Source organism: Dasypus novemcinctus, chromosome X, assembly GCF_030445035.2.
Source record: "Dasypus novemcinctus isolate mDasNov1 chromosome X, mDasNov1.1.hap2, whole genome shotgun sequence".
Taxonomy (NCBI): Eukaryota; Metazoa; Chordata; class Mammalia; order Cingulata; family Dasypodidae; genus Dasypus; species Dasypus novemcinctus.
In genome coordinates, this window is record NC_080704.1 from 161,121,967 (window position 1) to 161,144,254 (window position 22,288).

Consider the following 22,288-nt stretch of genomic DNA (forward strand, 5'->3'; position numbering starts at 1 on the left):
CAAAACCAAAAACAGAGTACTCACTTATTAATAGTTTGCCAGTCACCATTTATTTGCTGGTTATGTTCATCTCTTGGCCTGGAAGTTTCTGCTATGTCAGGCACTTTTAGATTTGTTAGCAGAATTTTTCCTTCTTTGGTTACAGCTGTAATATCACCCTGTAAAAATGCACAGCAGGATGCATTGACCTGTTAGTAATCTGTCTCAATGACCTTAAGAGGAAGGAACATAAATTTAAGGCCTGCAAAATAGAAACCGAAGTTCTAGAATGGACTTTGCTTTCACAACTGTCTGAAAAACTAAAGAATACCTCAGAACCACAGAGTCTACAGCTGCTTCTTGATATGGTTGCTGCAAACACTATTTTCATAAGATCTTTATTCGTAGAAGTACGATGTGCTCTGTGTGTAGCCTCCTTCTCTTATGGGGAGAAAGTTCTAATCTATTTCATTCTTTTCTGCTAATATTTTTAATAGGTTCAATTAAAGCAGTAGCAGCACAATAAAGACCATCACAAGAGAAAGGATGCGATTACACATAAGATGTAATGCATATTCAGATAGTTAGATGCCTTTCCTACTAATCCTTGTTACCATCACTGTCTTTCCCCATTCTTATTTTATCTCACATCTGGCAATAATTAATTCACCAGGAAGTATATACCTCTACTCAAAAGGTCTTAACCTTGGAAAGTGGTCTAAGGACATAGACCTCCTTCAGGTGTCTAAGAGGGCTCTAAGACCACATTCTGGAGGGCTATGGGGCCACCTGAAATGATAGGCAAAAATGTGGGTATACATGTCTTTTTCTGGGAACGGGTTCCATGACACTATCAACAAGAGCATGGACATTAACAGCTACTATTTATGAAGTGCCAACTGTGTGCCAAGCACTGGACATAAATCACATGTCACATAAATCATTTCATCCTCCCCACAAGCCTACCATGTGTGCATCATCACCATCATCACCATCATCACCATGAACTGCATTGTACAGATAAGGAAACTGAAGCACAGAAAGCGTGCACAAATTGCCCACCACCACGCAGCTTGTGAGTGCCAGAGCTTTCTTTCCTTAGACAGAGTTTTGCTTTTAGATGGTGATTCAAAATTTCCCAGGTTCTCTCCTCTTCTTAAATGTAAAAGTGTCACCTCCACATAGAGCTTGAATCTCTGTCAGTGCCCCCAGAATGCCTATCATTATATAAGAGAAATGAGTAATAGATGGGATGCCTGATGTTTGTTCAGATAGTTCTTAAATTTGGGGGGAAAGTGAATCCCAAAGGACTTGCTGATTGCCTGAACCGTGCCTCAGAATTCTTCACAACCCAACACTCCAGACAGAACTGGATACAAGAGCAAAAGCAGCTTGCCATCCCTGGTCTATTGTAGAAAACGCTGAGAACTAGTATTTTGTGGGAAAGAGAGTTGCCATCAATTTAGCAATGTTTGCCATGTTTACAATGCTAGTTCATGGCAGAGCTGGACCAAAAAGTTAAACCTCTTAACTCCTTATCAAGTTCTCCATTCTGTCATTTTCCACTGTACCTGTGGTAGAGGTCAAAGGTGAACACCTATCTGACTGTTTTGGTTTTTTTTAACAATTTATTTATTTATTTATTTCTCTCCCCTTCCCCCCTGCCCCAGTTGTCGGTTCTCTGTGTCTATTTGCTGCGTCATCTTCTTTGTCCGCTTCTGCTGCTGTCAGCAGCACGGGAATCTGTGTTTCTTTTTGGTGCGTCATCTTGTTGTGTCAGCTCTCCATGTGTGCTGCCATTCCTGGGCAGGCTGCACTTTCGCGCTGGGTGGCTCTCCTTACGGGGTGCACTCCTTGCGCGTGGGGCTCCCCTACAAGTGGACACCCCTGCGTGGCACGGCACTCCTCGCGCGCAGCAGAACTGCACATGGGCCAGCTCCACATGGGTCAAGGAGGCCCGGGGTTTGAACCGCGGGCCTCCCATGTGGTAGACGGACGCCCTAACCACTGGGCCAAGTCCGTTTCCCAATCTGGTTGTTGATTCTCTCTTGCTTTCCAAATGGGAGGACCTTGCCATAAGGTATAGCATTCAACGTAACAGATTCTTTATTCTGGAGCATTTACAAACTATTCTATTTACTTATGAATGGCACCACAAGACAATGCACTGCTCACGAAGGGAACGCTTAGAGCCAAAATATCCAGAGCATACTCCTCTAGTAAAGTATGCTTATTTCTTCATAGCTTTATAATATAGAAATATATCACTTGTCTGTCTACACAATAATTATTATGAAATGGACATACTATAAACCTCACTGGAAAAAGGACTATGGCAAACTACTCTTAGTCTGTGCTATCAAACATACCTTCAAATGGTGATACCTTTCAGCACGAATTGCAAGAATTTCTTCTATTGCAGGAATATCATCTGGTAGTTCTGTCTCAGCCAATTCGGTTCCAAAGGACTGTAACATCTGAGCCATTTCCTTCACAGTAAGGGCAAAATTTTCTATAGCCTGCAAAAGCCAGTGATGGTTTTAATTCTAGGGTAACTGTCAATGTATGTATCAAAACCTGGATCAGAAATTGTGCTTCTTTTTATTTAGGTATGACAGCAAACATACACTATGAACTCTCCTCTGTTAAGGAAATTTGGCATTGGCCTTGGCAATCAATTCTTATCATCACATCTAAGCCTCTAAGAAACTAAAGTAAGGTTGCATGCCTTCCGGAGTATCTTTTTATTTAAATTTCTGGGTTTATTTCTTGGACACTCATAGAAACAATTCCTTAAAGATGCCATGGTCTGACTGATCTGTTTTAAGCCTTTCAAATGTACAGGGCTTTCCTTATTTTCTTAAACTCTGCAATGATAAAATTGCTTTATAAAAGCTTTTCTTTGGAAGAGAGATGAAAACAAGAGACTCCTACTTTGGCCGAAAGCACCTACATAGAAATGGATAGAACTGTCGAATGAAGAATAGGGATGAGGAACATAGAACCATTATTTCCTTCTGTACCATTCCCTTTTCTCTGGGATTTGGAGTCAAGATTCTAGAACCACAGACTCATAGTTGTGAGGTGCAGCTGTAAATTTCTAGAACAGAAAGACTCTTAGCTCCAAATCTCATTGCCTCAGAAGTCGCACAGGGATGTTGCAATTAAATATACTGCTAACATTTATTGCCATAACTAGGCACTATGCCCAACATTTTACATTTGTCTTATTTAATCATCCCAGGAGCCCTATGAGGTAAGGATTATTATTCCCATTTTACAGTTGGGAAAACTAAGCCTCAGAGTGGTTACATAGCTTGCCCAAGGCCAGACAGCTAAAAATCAGGAGTGCTAGGATTTGGACACACAAGGGCATAGAGTAAAGCATGTTCTCCTTATTCCCTCTCCTTCAACTCTCATCCTCAGGGATACTTCATTCTTACTAGATATTTTCTATGGAACAAAATCAAGATTTTGAGTTGTATGCGTATTTGGAAAATTAGAGCCCCAGAAATCTGTCTTTTATTTTTTTCTGAAAGAGGAAAAAATAAAACTAAAACTAAATTTCAAGGCGAACAAGAACTATAGGCTCTACAGTAAGGGCGAAAGCAACATACATTTCTGAAGATGATCCATTCACTGTGGCAGTACTGCAAGGTGCCGCCTAACTCAGGGGTTAATTGCTGGTCATCAATGTATGTCAGCAAATCACTAACTGAGCTCAGCATAACAACCTATATAAATAAGCAAGAAAGATACTGTTAACTGCCCTTCGTGACATCCCTCCATTCCACTGTACAATGCACTTCATCATATATTCAGCAGAAAAATTATATTTTATATATGGTTCAAAAGCTCTCTCCTTTATCACCTCCCCCCACCCACAGATGTACTACTTTCTTCAGGTAATAACAGCTTTCATTTACAAAACATTTCTCAGTAAAATATTAATCTCCATAGAAACCCAAATACCTAGTTTTGCATCATCTAAAAGTTTGCCTTGTTAATGGCCAAGCTTCTGAAGGAATGCTCTGCCCCTAACAAAGCCAAAGCACATTGTGTTGTAAGTTAGAATTTATCAAGAGGGACTGATCTTTGCTAACATATCAAAATTTATGAGCATTCTATTCCTAACCCTCAAAACATTAAAAAAATATATATCTTTCAAAAAAATAGCATGGTACTCTGAACCAGCTCAGGATGTAAGTTCAAAGGAGTTCAAATACATAAACTACACACCCAGTTTTACTAAAAAGAAAATTTCCTGATAGAGGTTTTGGTGAACACACACACACACACATATAATATGTATGATATATATTTTCTTTAAAAGGAATTGCTTTTAAACATTTCAAACTTATATTTTTGAAAGGTTTCTTTTCCTTTTACATGCTAGATGAGCACATGTAAAACATCAACAGGATGGTACAAAGTCTTCATGAGAATTAAAGGGACAAAACATTTTCATAATATACTTTTACCGGTAGTTTGAGCATGAAATCCTCCTGACTAAATCGAAAGCCAATGTCTGTGAAAGTTCGTTGAAGAAAACTGGTAGGACGTAGTACCAAAACCAAGTGCAAATTCCCAGGAAAGGAAGCCTGTCAAAGAAAGAACAAATGAAAGAAAGGAAAAAAGGAAATTGTCAAAACATGTATCCAACTGAGCACATATTAGAACGTAATTGAAGTTAACTGATTTTGAAGTCATAAAAAATATGAAAAGGCCTAAACTTTAAAAATGGCTATTGATAAAATCTAAGAACATGGAAATAGAAATGAAAATAACGTAAGGTCATCGGGTCAGATCCTTAGAATACTCTTGGCATGGAATTTTCTCACACTGGATAAATAGATCCCAAGTAATGAAGGATTCTACCCTAAAGCTTCATTTTAAAGTTGGTTATATGAACTCAACTCGCATTAATTTCTTGTAAAAACAGTTTGATTTGGGACTCCTAAAAGACCTAAGGAGGTGAAGCACTGTAAACCCACACTAAACAACAGAAGAAAAACTATATTATGGAATCATATTTTTATTTTCATTCAAATAACATTCACTGAGCATCTTCTATGTGTCCAGTCTGTGTATTGAAGTTAGTGATTATAAGGCACTGTTAGGCACTGAATGTATACCAACTAATAAGTTATAATCCCTACCCAGCTTGCAAGAAAATGACAGTCTAATAGAAGAGTCTAGTGGTAAATGGTATCAGGATAGCTAATAAATGAAACAAAGGAATTTGAATAATATATAAAAGTAAGTGATGGCACACAACCTCCTAGGCCTGGGGAAAATCAACAAAGTCTCGAAGCATAAAGAGGACCTAATTGGATCAGGATGTCATTCTAGTTCACCAAAGCTGGCACATGGTAGATGATGAAGAAATAATTGCTAGAGGAGTGGCTATAGCTCAGTCGTTGAGCACCTGCTTCCCATGTACAATGTACCTCCTAAACAACAAACAAACAAACAAAAAAAAGAAAAAAAAACAACTCTCATTGGGGAGTGGATCTAGCTCAAGTGGTTGAGCACCTGCTTCCCATGTATGAGGTCCTGGGTTCAATCCCTGGTACCTCCAAAAAAAGAAAAAGAAAAAGAAATAATTGCTAAATGAAAGAATTCAAAAGACAAAGAAGAGGAGCTCTGCAAAATTAATGAGGAATGGAACAGCATGGTGTGATATTAATAATAAACCACTCAGTATATAAGCTCACTGCCTTCCCCCGGCATGAGACATGACTCCCGGGGTTGGGCCTCCCTGCACTGATTGATTATTACCAAGGACCAACTAGAGATGCATTTGGAAAAAGACCTTGACCAAAAGGGGGAAACATTAAATACAAATGAGTTTTTATGACTAAAAGATTTCAAAGTCAGTTAGGAGGTCATTCCAGAGGTTTTGCTTATGCACGTTTAGGAGGATCTCATTGACTGCCACAGTGAACATCGCCTCAAGTAGGGGTGCTCCTGAGGGCTCTAGAGACATCTAGACAATACAGGCAGGGCAGACAACCCCAGGAAATCGGCACCCTGTCAGTGGGCCTTACCTTGAGATATATTTTAACCAATCTCCCCAAAGGAAGAGAGTTAGATTCATTCATAATTTTGCTGCACATGGTTCTTCTGCTCCATTTAATTGAACCCATAATTAGCGCTATACCCATTAAATATATGTCTCAGAGACCTAAATCTTTGGTCTATTCATATGCGGATTGAGTCCTGAATCTCAGAAGAGTTGCCACCAGCACCTACTCTCCAGTTCATAGGACTCACCCAGGACAACTAACAAAAACTAACAAAAAGATGATGATGGACAATACATCCCAAAGAACATAGAATATCTACAACTGCAAGCAAGACACTTCCTTCCATTTGCCCATTAAGATCTAAGCCCCCTCTCAATCGGAAGCAAAGTGGGCATCACCATCTCCAAATCCTCAAGATTGAAGAATGAGCAAATATAAGATGGGAATGCAACTATGGACCTAAGTAGGCTTACTAGTATAGTAATGGAAGAGCTTGTATCATTGATATAAAGGCAGTGGTCACCAAAGATTCCGAGGCGAGGGAGAGGGAAGAATAGGTGTAACGTGGGGTTTGGGGGATATTGAAATTGTTCTGCATGACATGGCAATGACAGATACAGGCCATTATGCATTTTGTCAAAAACACTAAAAATTGCATGGTGCAAAGTGTAAACCATAATGTATGTAAACTATAGACCATGGTTAGCAGCAGTGCTTCAATAGGTGTTCATCAATTGTAACAAATGTACCACACTAATGAAAGATGTTGCTAATGTAGGAAAATGTGAGAGGGGTAGGGGCTGAGGTATATGGGAATCTCCTATAATTTCTGTGACTTTTCTGTTTCTAAAACTTCTTTAAAAATAAAGTTCAAAAAATAACAATAAACCACACATGTCCCATGCTTCCTCTAGGCCAGGGGTTCTTAACCTTTCTTGTTCCACAGACCCCTTTGCCAATCAGGTGAAAACCACAGACCCCTTACTAAGTCCACACTATACTGCATAGTATTTACTAAATACATTACACCCACAACAACATGTCCCCACAGGAATAATGTGGGTTTTTTTTTTAAATTTTAAATCCATGCTCATTGGCCCCTTGAACCCCTGCTCTAGGTCAAGTATTTGGCCATTATTAGCATCATTTCTCTTTGTAAGAATTGTGAAATAGGTGACCATCCCTTGCCGATCAAGTGAGGCTACAAGTTGACATGTAACTTGCCCCAGTTGTTGAAGCCTTGATCTGAGCTAGCCAAAATCTGTTTTCATAATCCCTGCACCACCCTATCTCTCAGAGAAAAGCTAGGGCAAAATAATGCTTGGGGACATAGCAATGAGAAATGGTGCTTCTGAGGAGTTTGGGTTTTATCCTGGTGGCAAGGAAAGTCTTGAAAAGGTTTTGTGCAAGAGAGCGGCATGATCAGATTTGCAGTTTAGAAGGAGCACTTTGGCTACTCTTTGGGGAAAGGACCGGATTTAGACAAGAGTGGAAGCAGGCAGGTGAGCTAGGTGGCTTGGTACAGTAATTCAAGCCAGGAATGACGAGTTTCTGAACTGGAAAAACAATAGCAGGAATGCGGGCAGAATTTAGGAGGTTTAATCAGCAGGGTGTGAAGTTGGAATGTGCTGCATGAGAAGAGAGAGACTTGGACACTCAGCCTTCACTGAATTTTGTATGTTTAAGTCACAGAGTTGTGGTAATTCGTTACAGCAGCAATAGGAAACTCATACACTACATTTTTGTGAGATAAAGTAATTTTTCAAACTCCAAGCTTCTAAGTGGCAGAATTAAAACCCAGGTTTGCAGAGATTCAAGATGGCATTGTAGGGAATGGCAGGCTGCACTCCAACACCAGAAGCTGCAGGCTTGCTGGGCCTAGGGGAAGCCATGGGATGACAGGATTGATCAGAGAGGGAACCTGGGGGTGGGGGAAGCTGGGCAGCAGGCCAGGGGAGCAATTAGGTCAGTGTGGGAATGCCCAGCTGGGCACCAGGGGAAAGGGGAGCTGGAGGCAAGCCGGCAGGTAATAGGGTGCCCAGTCAGACACAGGGCAAGCAGCAGGCTAAGGGTGATCAGGACAGTGTAAGGGTATCCAGATTGGCACTGGAGGAGTGGCAGGCTGCAGGGCAATCAAGCCAGAGTGGGAGTGCCCAGCCAGGAAATGGAGAAGAGTGGAGCCTTGTGGCGATCTGGCTGGTGACAGCGTACCCAGCCAGATACCGGAATAATGATGGGCTACAGGGTGATCAGGGCAGTGTAGGGGGTGCCCAGAAGGGCAAAAGAGAAGCAGCTGCCTGCTCAGTGCTCTGTCCAGTGAGGCAAGACCTAGTTGGACACTAACTAGAGGCTTGAGAGGGAGGTCCATTTTTTTTCTTTCCCTTGCTCATCTGGGTGCCTGTGGGAGGAAGGCCATGGGGTGATAGATTGGCAGGCACAGGCAGCCAACGAGAAGGAGCTTAGTCAGTCACTGGTGGCCTAACAGGCAGGGCCAGGTGTTTTTTATTTGTTTTCTTTCTTTCTTTTCTCTTCCCTCCCTCCTCATCCAGGTACCTGCAGAGAGACCGGCTACCAGTGACTGATTGGTGAGCAAGGTCAGCTGAGGAGAAGGATCCTAGCTCAAAGCCTATAACTTGATAGATAAGTCCTCTTTTTTTCTTTCTCTTCTTCTCTTCCTTCCCAACCCTTATGAGTGACATGGATATACCTGTCCAGGAAGCTCAGTGCACTCCAAACAGTATAAATCCTAGAAGACCTACTGCAAGACACATACTAATCAGATTGCCAAACACTGAAGACAGAATCCCGAAAGCAGCAAAAAAAAAAAAAAGATCCATTACATATAAGGGATGCTCAATAAGTTTAAGGCTAATTTCTCATCTGAAACCATGGAGGTGAGAAAGCACTAATGTGACATAGTTAAGGTGCTGAAAGAAAAAAATGCCAGCCATGAATACCAGATCTTCAAAATTGCCCTTCAAAAATGAGGGAGAGATCAAAATATTCACAAACAAATAGAAATTGAGAGAATTCATCAACAAGAGTCCTACCTTCAAGAAATACTGCAGGTTGAAAGGAAAAGATAAGAGAGTGAAGACTGGAGGAAAATGTAGGAAGGAAGATTATTAGTAAGGGTAACTGAAAGGGTAAAAGGAGAATCAGTAATTAAATATGACATATATAAACCTAAAGAAAGAGTGGCTGAAGTACTACCTTTACAGTAATAAATATGGAAAGTTAATGAGTTAAACTCTCTAATCAAAAGACGCAGATTGGCAGAGTAGATAAAGAAATACCACCCATCTATCTGCTGTCTACAAGAGAATCACCTTAGACCCAAGGACACAAATAGGTTGCAAGTGAAAGGTTGGAAAACAATTTTCCATGCAAACAGCAATCAAAAAAGGGCTGAGGTAGCTTTACTAATATCGGACAATATAGACTTTAAATGGAAAATTCTTGTAAGAGACAAAGAAGGACCCTATATGTTCATGAAAGGCGCAACCTACCAAGAGGAAAAAACAATTGTAAATATTTATGCACCTAACCAGGGTCCCCCAAAACACATGAGGCAAACACTGGAAGAAATAGATGACTTTACAGTCATAATGGGGCACTTCAAGACATCACTCTCTCCAATAGACAGAACATCTCGACAGAGGATCAATAAAGAAACAGAGAGTAAAACTAGACCTAATGGGCATATACAGAACTTTGCACCCCAAAACAGCAGGATATACATTCTTCTTAAGTGTTCATGGATCATTCTCCAGGAGAGACCACATGTTTGGTCACAGAACAAGTCTCGATGAATTTAGAAAGACTGATATTATACAGAGCACTATCTCTGACCATGACAGAATGAAGCTGGAAACCAATAATGGGAAGAGAACGGGAAATTCACAAATACATGGAATTTAAACAACATGCTCTTAAACATTCAGTGGGCCAAGGAGGAGATTCCAAGAGAAATCAGTAAATATTTCAAAGCAAGTGAAAATGACAACACAACATATTAAAACTTATGGAATGGAGCAAAGGCAGTGTTGAGAGGGAAATTTATAGCCCTAAATGTGTATGTTGAAAAAGGAGAAAGAACTAAAATCAAAGACCTAACTGCACATCTGAAAGAACTAGAAAAAGAACAGCAAACTAACCACAAAGCAAGCAGAAGGAAATAAATAATAAAGATTAGAGCAGAATTAAATGAAATTGAGAATAAAAAACAATAGAGAAAATTAACAAAACCAAAAGCTGTTTTTCTAATGAAGATTAAATTGACAAATCCTTAGTTAGACTAACAAAGAAAAATAGAAAGAAGATGCAAATTAATAAAATCACAAACAAGAGAAGGAACATCATCACTGACCCCACGGAAATAAACAGGAACATAAAAGGATACCATGAAAAATTATCTGCCATCAAGTTGGACAACTTAGATGAAATGAATGAATTTCTAGAAACACACAAGCAACTGAGCCTGGCAAAAGAAGAAATAGAAGACTTCAACAGAACAATCACAAGTAATAAGATTGAATCATTCATCAGAAACCTCACAACCAAAGGGTGGGAAAGAGTACTGAATCTTAATGTTTGTAGAAGTTTTAATTAACTTGACTGTAAGAGTGTGAAAATAGATAGAGTTGATGGTAACACATTATAGTAATAGCAGCTGGTTTATAAATGGGATTGTGGCTGAAAAGGGTAGGCTAAGAATGTGAATGTCATTTGAAAGAAAGCTAGAGAATAATCTAGGGACTGAATATTACAGCGATCCCGGAGGTGGATGAGAATTGTGGTTGAGGGTACAGATGCAAGAGTGTCCTTCTGTGAGCTAGAATGGATACACATCATTATTGCAGGTAATGGGAATGTGGAGAAGCATGGGAAAAAATATAATTAATGTAAACTATGGACTATAGTTAACAGCAATACTTCAATATTCTTCCATCAGTATCAAAGATGTACTGTGTTAATCATGCAGGGTATGGAAAAAATATGCCAAATGTATACTATGGACCCTAGTTAGTGATAATAGTCTGATGATATTATCTCATAATCTGTAACAAATGTTCCACAACGGTGTGGTGTGTTGGTGAAGGGGTGTTGTATGTGAATTCCACACATGATTGTTTTGTAAGTTCATAATTTCTGTAATAAAAATATATTAAAAAAAAAAAACACCTCCCAACCAAGAAAAGCTCAGGACCAGATGGCTTCACAGGTGAATTCTACCGATCATTCTGAAGAAAACTAACACCATTCTTGCTCAAACTCTTTCAAAAAATTGAAGAGGAGAATACACTCTGTAACTCATTCTATAAGGCCAATATCATTCTAACATCAAAGCCACATAAAGATCTACAATAAAACTACAGACCAATCTGTCTAATGACCTTAGAAGCAAAAATCTTCAACAAAATACTTGTAAATTGAATCCAACAATGCATCAAATGAATTATACATCAAGATTAAGTGGATTTTATCCCAGGTATGCAAGGATGGTTCAACATAAGAAAATCAATTAATGCAATACACCACATTAACAAATCAAAGGAGAAAAATTACATGATCCTTTCTACAGACACAGAAAAGGAATTTAACAAAATTCATCATCTTTTCTTGACAAAAACACTTCAAAAAATAGGAATGGAAGGAAACATCCTCAACATGATATAGGACATGTATGAAAACCCCACAGTTAACATACTTAATGTGGAAAGGCCTTTAAGATCCGCAACAAGACAATGATGTCCACTGTCACCACTATTATTCAACATTGTGTTAGAAGTTTCTTGCTAGAGCATTTAGGCGAGAGAAAGAAATAAAAGGCATCCAAATAGGAAAGGAAGAAGTAAGACTTTCACTATTTGCAGATGACATGATCCTATATATAGAAAGTCCTGAAAATTTTACAACAAAGCTACTAGAGCTGATAAACAAGTTCAGTAGTGGCAGGATATAAGAACAACTTGCAAAAATCAGTAGTGTGCCTTTGCACTAATAAGAGCAATATGAGGAGGAAATCAAGAAAAAAATTACATTGCATAGTGACTAAATGAATCAAATATCTAAGAATAACTTAACTGAAGATGTAAAGGGAGTTGACGTGGCTCAAGCATGTGAGCACCATTTCCCACATGGGAGGTCCCAGGTTCGGTTCCTGGTGCCTCCTAAATAAATAAATAACAAATAACAAGCAAACAAATGAAAAAAAACAACACAAGGGAGCCAATTTGGCTCAGTGGTTGAGCACTGACTTCCCACATACAAGGTTCTGGGTTCAACCCTCAAAAACAAAAAAAAAAAAGAAGATGTAAAGGACTTATGCACAGAAAACCACACAACATTGCTAAAAGAAATCAAAGATGACCTAAATAAATTGAAGGATATTCCATGTTTATGGATTGGAAGATTAAATAAAATTAAGATGTCATTTTCACCCAAATTGATTTACACATTCCATGCAATCCCAATAAAAATTCCAACAGCCTTTTTTACATAATTGAAAAAGCCAATTACCAAATTTATTTGGAAGGGTAGAGAGCCCTGAATACCCAAAGACATCTTGAAAAAGAAAAACAAAGTTGGAGGACTCACACTATCTGAGTTTAAAGCATACTATAAAGTTACAGTGGTCAATATTGCATGGTATTGTCACAAGGAGACATATTGGTTGGCCAATGGAACTGAATTGAGAGTTCAGATATACACCTGCGTATATACAGCCAACTGATACTCAAAAAAGCTGCCAAGTCCATTCATCTGGGACAGAATAGTCTCTTCAAGAAATGGTGCTGGGAGAACTGGTTATCCATGTCCAAAAAAATGAAGATGAATCCCTATCACACACCCCATACAAAAAATTAATTCAAGATGGATCAAAGATCTAAATATAAGCCAGGACCATAAAGCTCCTAAAAGAAAATGTAAGGAAGTATCTATGTGATCTTGTGTTGGGCAGTGGTTTCATAAAATTTACACTGAAAGTGCAAGCAATGGGGAAAAAATAGATAATAGGGACCTCCTCAAAATTAAAAACCTTTGGTTTCAAATGAGTTTGTGAAGAAAGTGAAAGGCAGCCTACTGGATGGGAGAAAATATTTGGAAACCATGTATCTGATAAGGGTCTAATATCCAGTATATAAATAGAAATCCTCAATTCAATAATAAAAAGACAAACAACCCACTTAAAAAATGGGCAAGAAACTTGAACAGGCACTTTTCCAAAGAGGAAATATGGATGGCTGAAAAGCACATGAAAAGATGCTCAACATCACTAGTTATTATGGAAACGCAAATCAAAACCACAATGAGATACCATTTCACACCTACTATACCGGTTGCCATTTTAAAAAAACAGAAAACTACAAGTGTTGGAGAGGATGTGGAGGAAAGGGGATGCTCATTCATTGCTGGATGGAATGAAGAATGGTGCAGCCACTGTGGAGGACAGTTTGGCAGTTCCTCAGGAAGCTAAGTACAGAATTTCCCTATGATTCGGCAATTCCACTACTAGGTATATACCCAGAAAAACTGAAAGCAAGGCCACAAACAGATATATGCACAGCAATGTTTACGGTGGCATTACTTACAATTGCCAAAATATGGAAACATCCCAGGTGTCAAGCAACAGATGAATGGATAAACAAAATGTGGTATAAACATACAATGGAATGCTATGCTGTTGTAAGAAAGACTAAAGTATTGACACATGTAACAACATGGATGAAACTCCAAGGACCTTATGTTGAGGGAAATAGGTCAGACACAAAAGGACAAATATTGCCTGATCTCATTGATATGAGCTAAGTATGATGAGCAGACTTCTAAATGTACACTCTGGAAGATAGGTTACCAGGAGACAGAAAGGGAATAGAGAGTGGTGAGCCAATGCTTAATCTGTGCAGAATTTATAATTAGGTTGATTGCAATGGTTTGGAAATGGATGTAGGTGATAGTGGCACAGTGATATGAGTATAATTAATAGTGCTGAAGTGTGAGTGTGAACGTGGTTGAAAGGGGAAGTTTTGGGCCAACCATGCCACTAGAATGAAAGCTGGAGGATAAAACAGGTGACTGTATAACTCAGCAAATTCTGGGGTGGCTGAGGATTGCGGTTAAAAATACGAATATAAGATCTATAACAAAGGAATGTCACTAGTACAGGGTGTGGATAGTGGGGTGATATATGATGGAAAATGCACTTAAATATACTTCTATGGGATATAAATGTGTATTTGTGTTGTCATGAGTATGTTTTCTCAATAGATAAAGGTCCACATAGTAGCTAACAAAATATTAAACATCCATCCTGGGGAAGCCCTGCTACTTTCTCAAATAAAATGGCAAAAATCTCTGGAATAAATAAGCCATGCCTAAGAAAAGGAAATAGGCCTATATGCCAAGTCCTCAATCTTAATGCTTGTACTTATGAATTTTATTCCTGCAAAAATGAAACTTAGCCTAATTATAATTAATGCCTAAGAGTTAACCTCCTGAAAACCTCCTTGTTACTCAAATGTAACCTCTCTCTAAGCCAAATTCTGCAAATAAACATACTACCTTCCCCATGACATGGGACATGGCTCCTGGGGATGAACCTCCCTGGCACTGAGGGATTATTGCCAAGCATTAAGCAGCGATGCATATGGAAAAAGACATTGAACAAGGGGGGGGGGACATTAAAAAAAAGAGTTTTTATGGCTAAGAGATTTCAAAGTAAGTCAGGAGGTCATTCCAGGGGTTATGCTTATACAGGTCTAGACTTGTTAAAGATTTCTTTAACCACCAGAGTTAACAATGCCTCAAACAAGAGTGCTCCCAAAGGTTCTAGGGACATCCAGACACCAGAGGCAAGGCACATGGCCTCATGGAATCAACACTCCCTCAGTGGGCCCTATTTGGGAATATATCATAATCTATTTCCCCAATATAACATAGTTATACTCATTTATAATCCCCCTACTCATGATTCTTCTACTCCTTTTACTTGAACCTATAATGTTCAATATACTCATTAAAAATATTTCCCACAGTGGCCACGGGAGTTGCTGAGCACAGGGAAGGGAAGAAGAGGTGTGATGTTGGGGGCATTTTCAGGACTTGGAGTTGTCCTGAATGATATTGCAGGGACAGATGCAGGACATTATATACTCTGCCATAACCCACTGAATGGACTGGGGGGGTAGTGTAAACTACAATGAAAACTATAAGCCATGCAGTGTAGCAGTGCTCCAAAACGTATTCATCAAATGCAATGAATGTGCCACACTGATGAAAGAGGTTGTTAATATGGGAGGAGTGGGGGTGGGGTGGGGAGTGGGGGTATATGGGAACCTCATATTTTTTAATGTAACATTTTGTGTGATCTATGTATCTTTAAAAAAAGACAATAAAAATATTTTTAAAAATTAAAAAATTATATATATATATATATCTCAGAGACTTAAATCTTCAGATTCTTCACATGAAGGTTGAGCCCTGAATCCCAGCAGAGAGGCAGCCCGCTCCTGCTCTCCAGTTCCTTGGGCTTGCCCTGAACAACCAACAAAACAATGATAAAGGACAATTTCCATCCCCAAAAAAACAAGGAGTATCTACAACTGCAAGCAAAACACTTCCTTCCATCTGTCACACAGTATCTAAGTCCCTGCTCAGCCAGAAGCAGTCAGAGAGGACATTGTCCAAATCCCTCAAGATTGAGGAAGGAACAAACCTAACGGGGGAGTGTAACCACCTACCAAAGTAGATGTATTGTTATTGTAGCTATCAGCGGGTGGTAACAGAAGAACTTGTAACAATGATATAAAGATAGCGGTTTCCAGGAGTTCCGAAGGGAGGGGGAGAGATGAATGGGTGGAACACGGGATATTTAGGGCAGTGAAATTGTTCTGTATGAAACTGCAGTGATGGACACATGACATTATACATTTGTCAAAGTCTATAAAACTATACAACACAAAGTGCAAACCATAATGTAAACTATAGATTTTGGTTGGTAGCAATGCTTCAATATTGGTTCATCAATTGTGACAAATTTACCACACTAATTTAAGATGTTAATAATAGGGGAACCTATGTGTGTGGGTGGGTGGGGGTATATGGGAATTTCCGATACTTTTGGTGTAATATTTCTGTAAATATAAATCTAAATTTTTTCTGAAATTAAAGTTTATTATTACAAAAAAATATAAATAAAACAGGCTTGCCTGTTGGTAGAGCCAGGTTTTTAATCAAGCTACAACTGAAATTTTAAAAAAGAAATAAAGAAAGGAAAACTGTATATATCTTTGCATTTCAGCCTTCCATCTTCTGGAGGAAGTCCTAATGGATAGAAAAAAGAATCAGCAGAGGATGATACAAGGATTGGTTTCAACATCAAGAATCCAAAGCTGAAACCAAAAGCAAAGGTGTGTCAGGCAGGTAGTGTAAACTAGTGAAGCAGGCATGGTTGAATTTAAGCACAGCCTGAGAGAGGTGGAAGTTGCCAATGGACACTCTTCTTAGATGGTGAGGAGCAACAGGGCAAGGTGGAGAGTGTGGTGAACTGAAGAGTGTCCACAGGGAGGGGTGGTGATAAACCACGTCCTGCAGGAAGGCAGGAAGGTGGGCCCTATGCCGCCGGATCTTTGACTTCTCCAGAGAAGTCAGAAATCCAGATCTTGGCCAGCAACTTCCAAATTTTTTTAAATGGGCAACAAATTCAAAGTTTGTTAAAATACAGTATGGTCCAAACAAAACATGTCTGTGGTCTGCCGGTTTGCAACGTCTGAACTAACGCTTCATATACCTGAACATAGGCCAATATCAATAACAGGTGCACGTCCCCCTGGTCAATTGCTGGCAATGAGAATCTGGAGGGGAGGGAGCATGGTTCAGAAAGGTTAGCCTGACAGGCCACATGGAATTAAGGTAACTCTGCTTCGGTCAGTGGGAGCATACATAGGGAGTTTTTCTCTATGTAGAGATATTCATTCTAAAAGTTTTAAGACAATCCATTTTAAAGCTATTATTTAAATGAACAATTCATATAGCATAGGGTATCAGATAAGCACATATCTTTCAGCAAATACAGCTCAAGACTAATGAGCTTTTCTATTTTGGTATGGGGATAACTACATTTCTAAAACCTTTAGAATGCTGCTTCAAGGATCTCCAATCCGTTTGGTTCTATAAACACGTAAAAGCACAACTTCTATTTTCCCCCAAATCGAACTGTGGATTTTAAAACTATAAATTGTTCTGAGAACATGTCACAAAAAAAAAAGCAAAGGGATGTGGGCAAGGGTCAGCCTTGCTTTAGTTTAGTTTTTTGTGTTTTTTTTTCACTTTTTATTTTGAAATACCTTCAAACATTCAGGACAGTTACAAAAATAACTCAAACCCCATATAGCAAACTCCAACATACCCTTATACCAGATCCACCAGTTTTAACATTTTGCCACATTTGGCAGATCATTCTATCTATCTACTATCCATCCATCCATCCGTCCATCCATTTATTTATCAATCCATTTTCTGAACATGTTAAAAAAAAATCTCTGCATGGGAGAGGAAATAGCATTAGTTTTAGCTTCTTGTGGGCATATTTCTGGAGTTCCAACATTTGACTGCTTAAGGCCCCTGAGTAAAATGAAAATATCACCCATCTTCAGAGGGCCCAGAGCCCCCTCTTACCAGCTCTTCAATGGTACAGGCATATATGGAATCAGCTTCTCTCACTTTCCCTCCCAGAGACCTAATTTATTCCCTTCTACTCACGCCTACCCCCACATCGCCCTTATAGTAGAAACAAACACAAAAGGCATAACCCAATACACCATTTCACTACAAAAGTCTGCAAGTTGACCTTGTTTACTATTCTGTTGTGTGATATCTAAGGGAGGCAATTCTTATACCCCAGACACACTTTTAAGTTAGTCTTTTAAAATGTTTTAAGTGTCTAATACAACATAAAAATGTGATAACTTAGCATAAAACAATTTCTATTCCTGTAGCTCTACCTTTTTCATCTTTAGAGCAAAGAAAGTCAGAAGTCATGAAGATTCTTGACGTATGGGCCAGCCTTATATATTTATATATAGCTATATTTATATAATATGTATTTATATTTGTACATTCTTTTTAGCCTTTTAACTTTGCAAGCGGCAGGTAGTGCCACTTTTTTTACAGAGGAGTAAACCAGAGCACAGAGAGATGCAGGAACTTGCTCAAGTTTCCCCCTCGTAAGCAGTGGGATCCAGTCTGTTTGGATTCTGAGGAAAAACTCTTTCTAGAACACTATAGCACTTAACACTGCATAAACTGAACGTGCCCTCAGACTTGCGGTTTAGGATTTGAGAATGACTTGACCTTGCTATCTGCAAAATGGGCAAAATCATATCAGTGAAAAAAAATGTGGAAATAATTTGGCATCATGGCACCCACAGAATGGAAACTGTAATAATCCAATGTCATGACAGAATTTAATGTTGAGATACTGGCACATGGCTGACCTTGATAAGGTCTTGAACCATCTCTTCAGAATACCCTGAGAAAAATCTCATGACCCCAAGCTATGGAGAATAGTTTCCAGGCCCATGAGTCACTTCTACACACTTCCCCTTATAAACCCACCCTTAAAGACTGCAGAAAATATAAGTTTTTTAACAGGTCACCATGCCACTTGCCAAGTGAACTCAGGGGCAGCACAGGCCCAAGAAACACTCCTTCCTTGTGGTTTCTGCCCTTCTCAACTCTTCTTTCTACTCCCATCCCCTCCCTCTCACTTGGCCAGTCATCACAATTGCCACCCAACAACCAGTTTAATCCTCTCTTTGAACTTTATATCTACTAGAGCATCCTCTTAGGTGCTGCCTGGCATAGCCTCCAGGATGAGACCACCTCCAGACACCTTCCAAGATCAAACCATCACATCACCAGCTGAAGTTCCAATTTTCTACTATGGCCAAGCCCTATCCATGTAAGCAGAACAAATTTGTCTTCCACTATAGATAGCTCCGGGCTTCAGCCTTGAGCCAATCAATTTCATTTCAAGATATCTGTCCCTCAGAGCCATGTAGAGTAATTCATTTATGAGGAAAACATAAGAAAGAAGCAAGGAAAGGTAACAGAATCAAATGTCCTTATTTCAGATCCCAGCAAATGCCATCTCCTTTATGAGGCCTTCCCCATCAGCCAGAAGTTCTTTCACAAGTTATTTAGAAATATATCCTACCCTCTTTACCAGACACAGCTCTTTGAGCCCAGTGACCATTCCACATTCACCACCATTCCACATTCATGACTGAACTTACATTGTTTCTAGCACAGTGTTTTACATACAATAAGTAGTCAACAAATATCTATTCAATGAGTATCTGTGTGTAAATTGTGTTCATTTGCATGAAATTAAGTTCAGCACTGTGGAAAATGTCTATGTGTAAAAAGGAATTAGAAAATTTCTGGAAGCTTAAGTTACTTTTGATCCTAGAAGCTGTAATGTCAATTGCACACAATACTGCAAAGCACATACACAGGAATTTCTTGTGCACCACACAAAAGTCTGAAGCTATTATTCTCATATATGAAATCCCATGTAGAGCTGAAGATATAATTTTGTGAAAAAAAAGATTCATATTCCAAGTATAATTTTTAAAATGCCATTCTGAACTAACAGCTTTATTAAAAACCAAGTGGTGATCACTGTCATTCAACTGTAATAAAATCTTACTGTAAACCTTGTATTATTTATTTTTTAATTAGAGAAGTTATGCAGAACATACAGAGTTCCCATATACCACCCTCTCCTTATATTACTTTTGATTCAAAATGTCAGTCACTTCGTGGTCAATTTTTACTTCAGTCTTTCTTTTTTCTATGTTGTCTTGGATTTTTTAATGAGCGTATATTATATTTCAAATCATAAACTCAAGCTATCTTAAGTTTTGAAAGAAAATTATTGGCATTTAAAGTCTTGTGGATGACCAGTTAGTTACGAAATTAACGTTATTCACCTTTCTCCAAAGTACATCCAAAGATCACTTTAGCAATTTGCTGGGAATTTAGTACATTGATGAATCAAGGAATGGGAAAATTTAGTTAGAAGAGTGAAATGTATCTGAGGGGAGACATTTCTAAATTCTAGTTTATATTGAAAAGTTAGTCACGTTTTCTTTCCTTATAAAAAACAAGTTGTCAACAGACTAGAATTATGTATCTTTAACATTTGACTTTAGAGAAGAATTGAAACCTGAAGATTTTAAATCATTAGTTTTTTTAATTCACTTGTGTGGCAACACCCAGGAAGTGCTGCCTTTTCAAATGCTGATGAAGTCTTCTCAGACCTACTCCAACTGACCAAGGTGAAGGAAAAGATGAATCCTTTTCTTTGATGCTATTTTAACCCAATTTAAAGCTATTTAGTCAAAATTGTTCATGCAGTCTTAAACAAATAGCGTGACTAATGGTACTTCCTCATAAACCTGAAGACATTTGTTTTGAAATTACATTCAACCTCTTCACTTCTTTAAATCACCCTATTGTCAACATCAAAGTAATCCCACCAATGCAATCCATGCAAATACATCTGTCCTAAAAGCCCCCATTCAGCAGTTTGTGCTATAGCACCATGCTGCAGCATCCCTGCACTTGAACTTGGGAATAGGCTTTCCAGGACTGCAGGCAAAACCCTTACCGCATTCCTTCTCAACCTCATCTTGCCTCTCGGGGGATTTGCTTCTGCCATCTCGCCTATACACAGTTACACTCTTCTTTTCCAATTGTCAATGAAACATTGATGAAATATGAGCTGCTTCCTGGGTAGTATTTAGAAACGGCAGCCAAAAGCCTCTATCAAACAAAGCTACAGTAGCTGCTTCCATTACCACCACCGTAGCAGCGCTGCAAAAAAAAAAAAAAAAAAAAAACTATCCCTGAATTGTCAGCTGACGGCTCCTTCCCTGCTGCTCATTGCAACTCATTGACACGTTCCCCCAATTACTTAGCCTGACTGAACCTCGCGAATTAGCTGGTGCTGGACTGCTCAAGATTCGGCAGATCCTAAGAGAGCCGGAAGGAAAAAAAATGCCTCTCCTCAACCAGCTCTGAGCAGTCTTGGTGGGACTGGCCCTCTCCTCTACGCAGTCTGACTTTTAAGGTGGAATGCTAGGAATCTTTGTGAAGGTAGTACTCTTGACACCTTTTACTCTTGTCCCACCCTGCTCTGCTAATTTAAATTTCCATTCTGGCTTTTAAAATTAAATTAGAGTCTGGGTCCTGGTCTTGTCATAGGTTACAGTCTGTGAAATTTTGCCCTGGTGATATTCTAGAAAGAACATAACATGCAAACTTTCTAAGATGGATAGGATTCTCTTCCAAATTTTTTAACACTTCCCCACATTTCAGCACTAAAAACCAATCCTGTCTCCTTTCGGTAATTATAGAATATAGCCTAACTCCATATTTTATTTTGGAATTTTCCAATTATGGTTTTCAAATCGAATTGTATCATTATTTCACAGACGCCAATATGAAATAGTGCCCTTGTCTATACAATGGCAAGTTTCACCAGGAATTCTTTCTTGATGCCAACTTTGGCTCTGAAAATTAGCTTGTCTTCAATATTGACCAGTATTGCAAACTGTGCCCAACGGCTATCAGTGGCTAAAATAAGAACTGATGTGCTCTTGAGTGTGGGTATAGAAACTGTACCACAAGCAGAAACATCTAAAATTTTAAAAAAGAATAACACCAAAAACAACCTGCATCCCCAACTCTGCCCAATCGCCATCAGTTTGGTAGTTACAGGGATAAGGGCACCTTTTTACTAAGCATGGTTCATTCTTACCCATGAGAATATCCCTAGGAAAAAGAAAGGAGAGCGTCACTCCCCAAGAAATAAATCATTATATCTCTGTGGACCCCAAATCAGTAGGATTGAGACTGAATCTTATATTTCTCTTTGAAAGACAAGACTTCTGGTTCCAAGCAACCTACTTGATTAATAAAAATAAAGTCCTACCAAAAACCTGATGCCATGCGCCAAATAGGCACTCAATAAAAATTAATTTAAGCAAGAGTGCCATGTTGGTCAAAAGAAAAATGCTGGGCAATAAAAAGTGATTTATTGTAACCAGTGCTATATTTAGTACAAATGAATCAATTGTTGGCACAAACTGAGGTCGGCTCACTAAGTCTGAGGACTCATCCTAAAAAGGCCAAGGCAAGGTAAATAGCTTTTACTTCATTTAGACACGTAGATAGAGCTCAGTTAGAGATGGTGAGAAGATTTACTCTCT

The 22,288-nt window shown here is 38.9% G+C and overlaps 1 protein-coding gene across 6 annotated transcripts in view; it reads right to left on the reverse strand.

Annotated features, from left to right (window-relative positions):
- The window catches only part of MCF2 (MCF.2 cell line derived transforming sequence), a 182,375-nt gene that overhangs the window by 53,088 nt on the left and 106,999 nt on the right, over positions 1-22,288 (reverse strand). For 2 of the 6 annotated variants that reach the window (XM_058291036.2, XM_058291035.2), the window contains exons 6-9: positions 4,461-4,580; positions 3,597-3,713; positions 2,349-2,498; positions 25-158 (exon numbers count right to left, since the gene is read on the reverse strand). In XM_058291036.2, the coding sequence (XP_058147019.1) occupies positions 25-158; positions 2,349-2,498; positions 3,597-3,713; positions 4,461-4,580 (521 nt within the window). Of the gene's footprint in view, positions 1-24; positions 159-2,348; positions 2,499-3,596; positions 3,714-4,460; positions 4,581-20,685; positions 21,150-22,288 lie in introns of those variants that run through there. The other 4 variants (XM_058291039.2, XM_058291038.1, XM_058291041.1 and 1 more) reach the window with 4 other exon arrangements.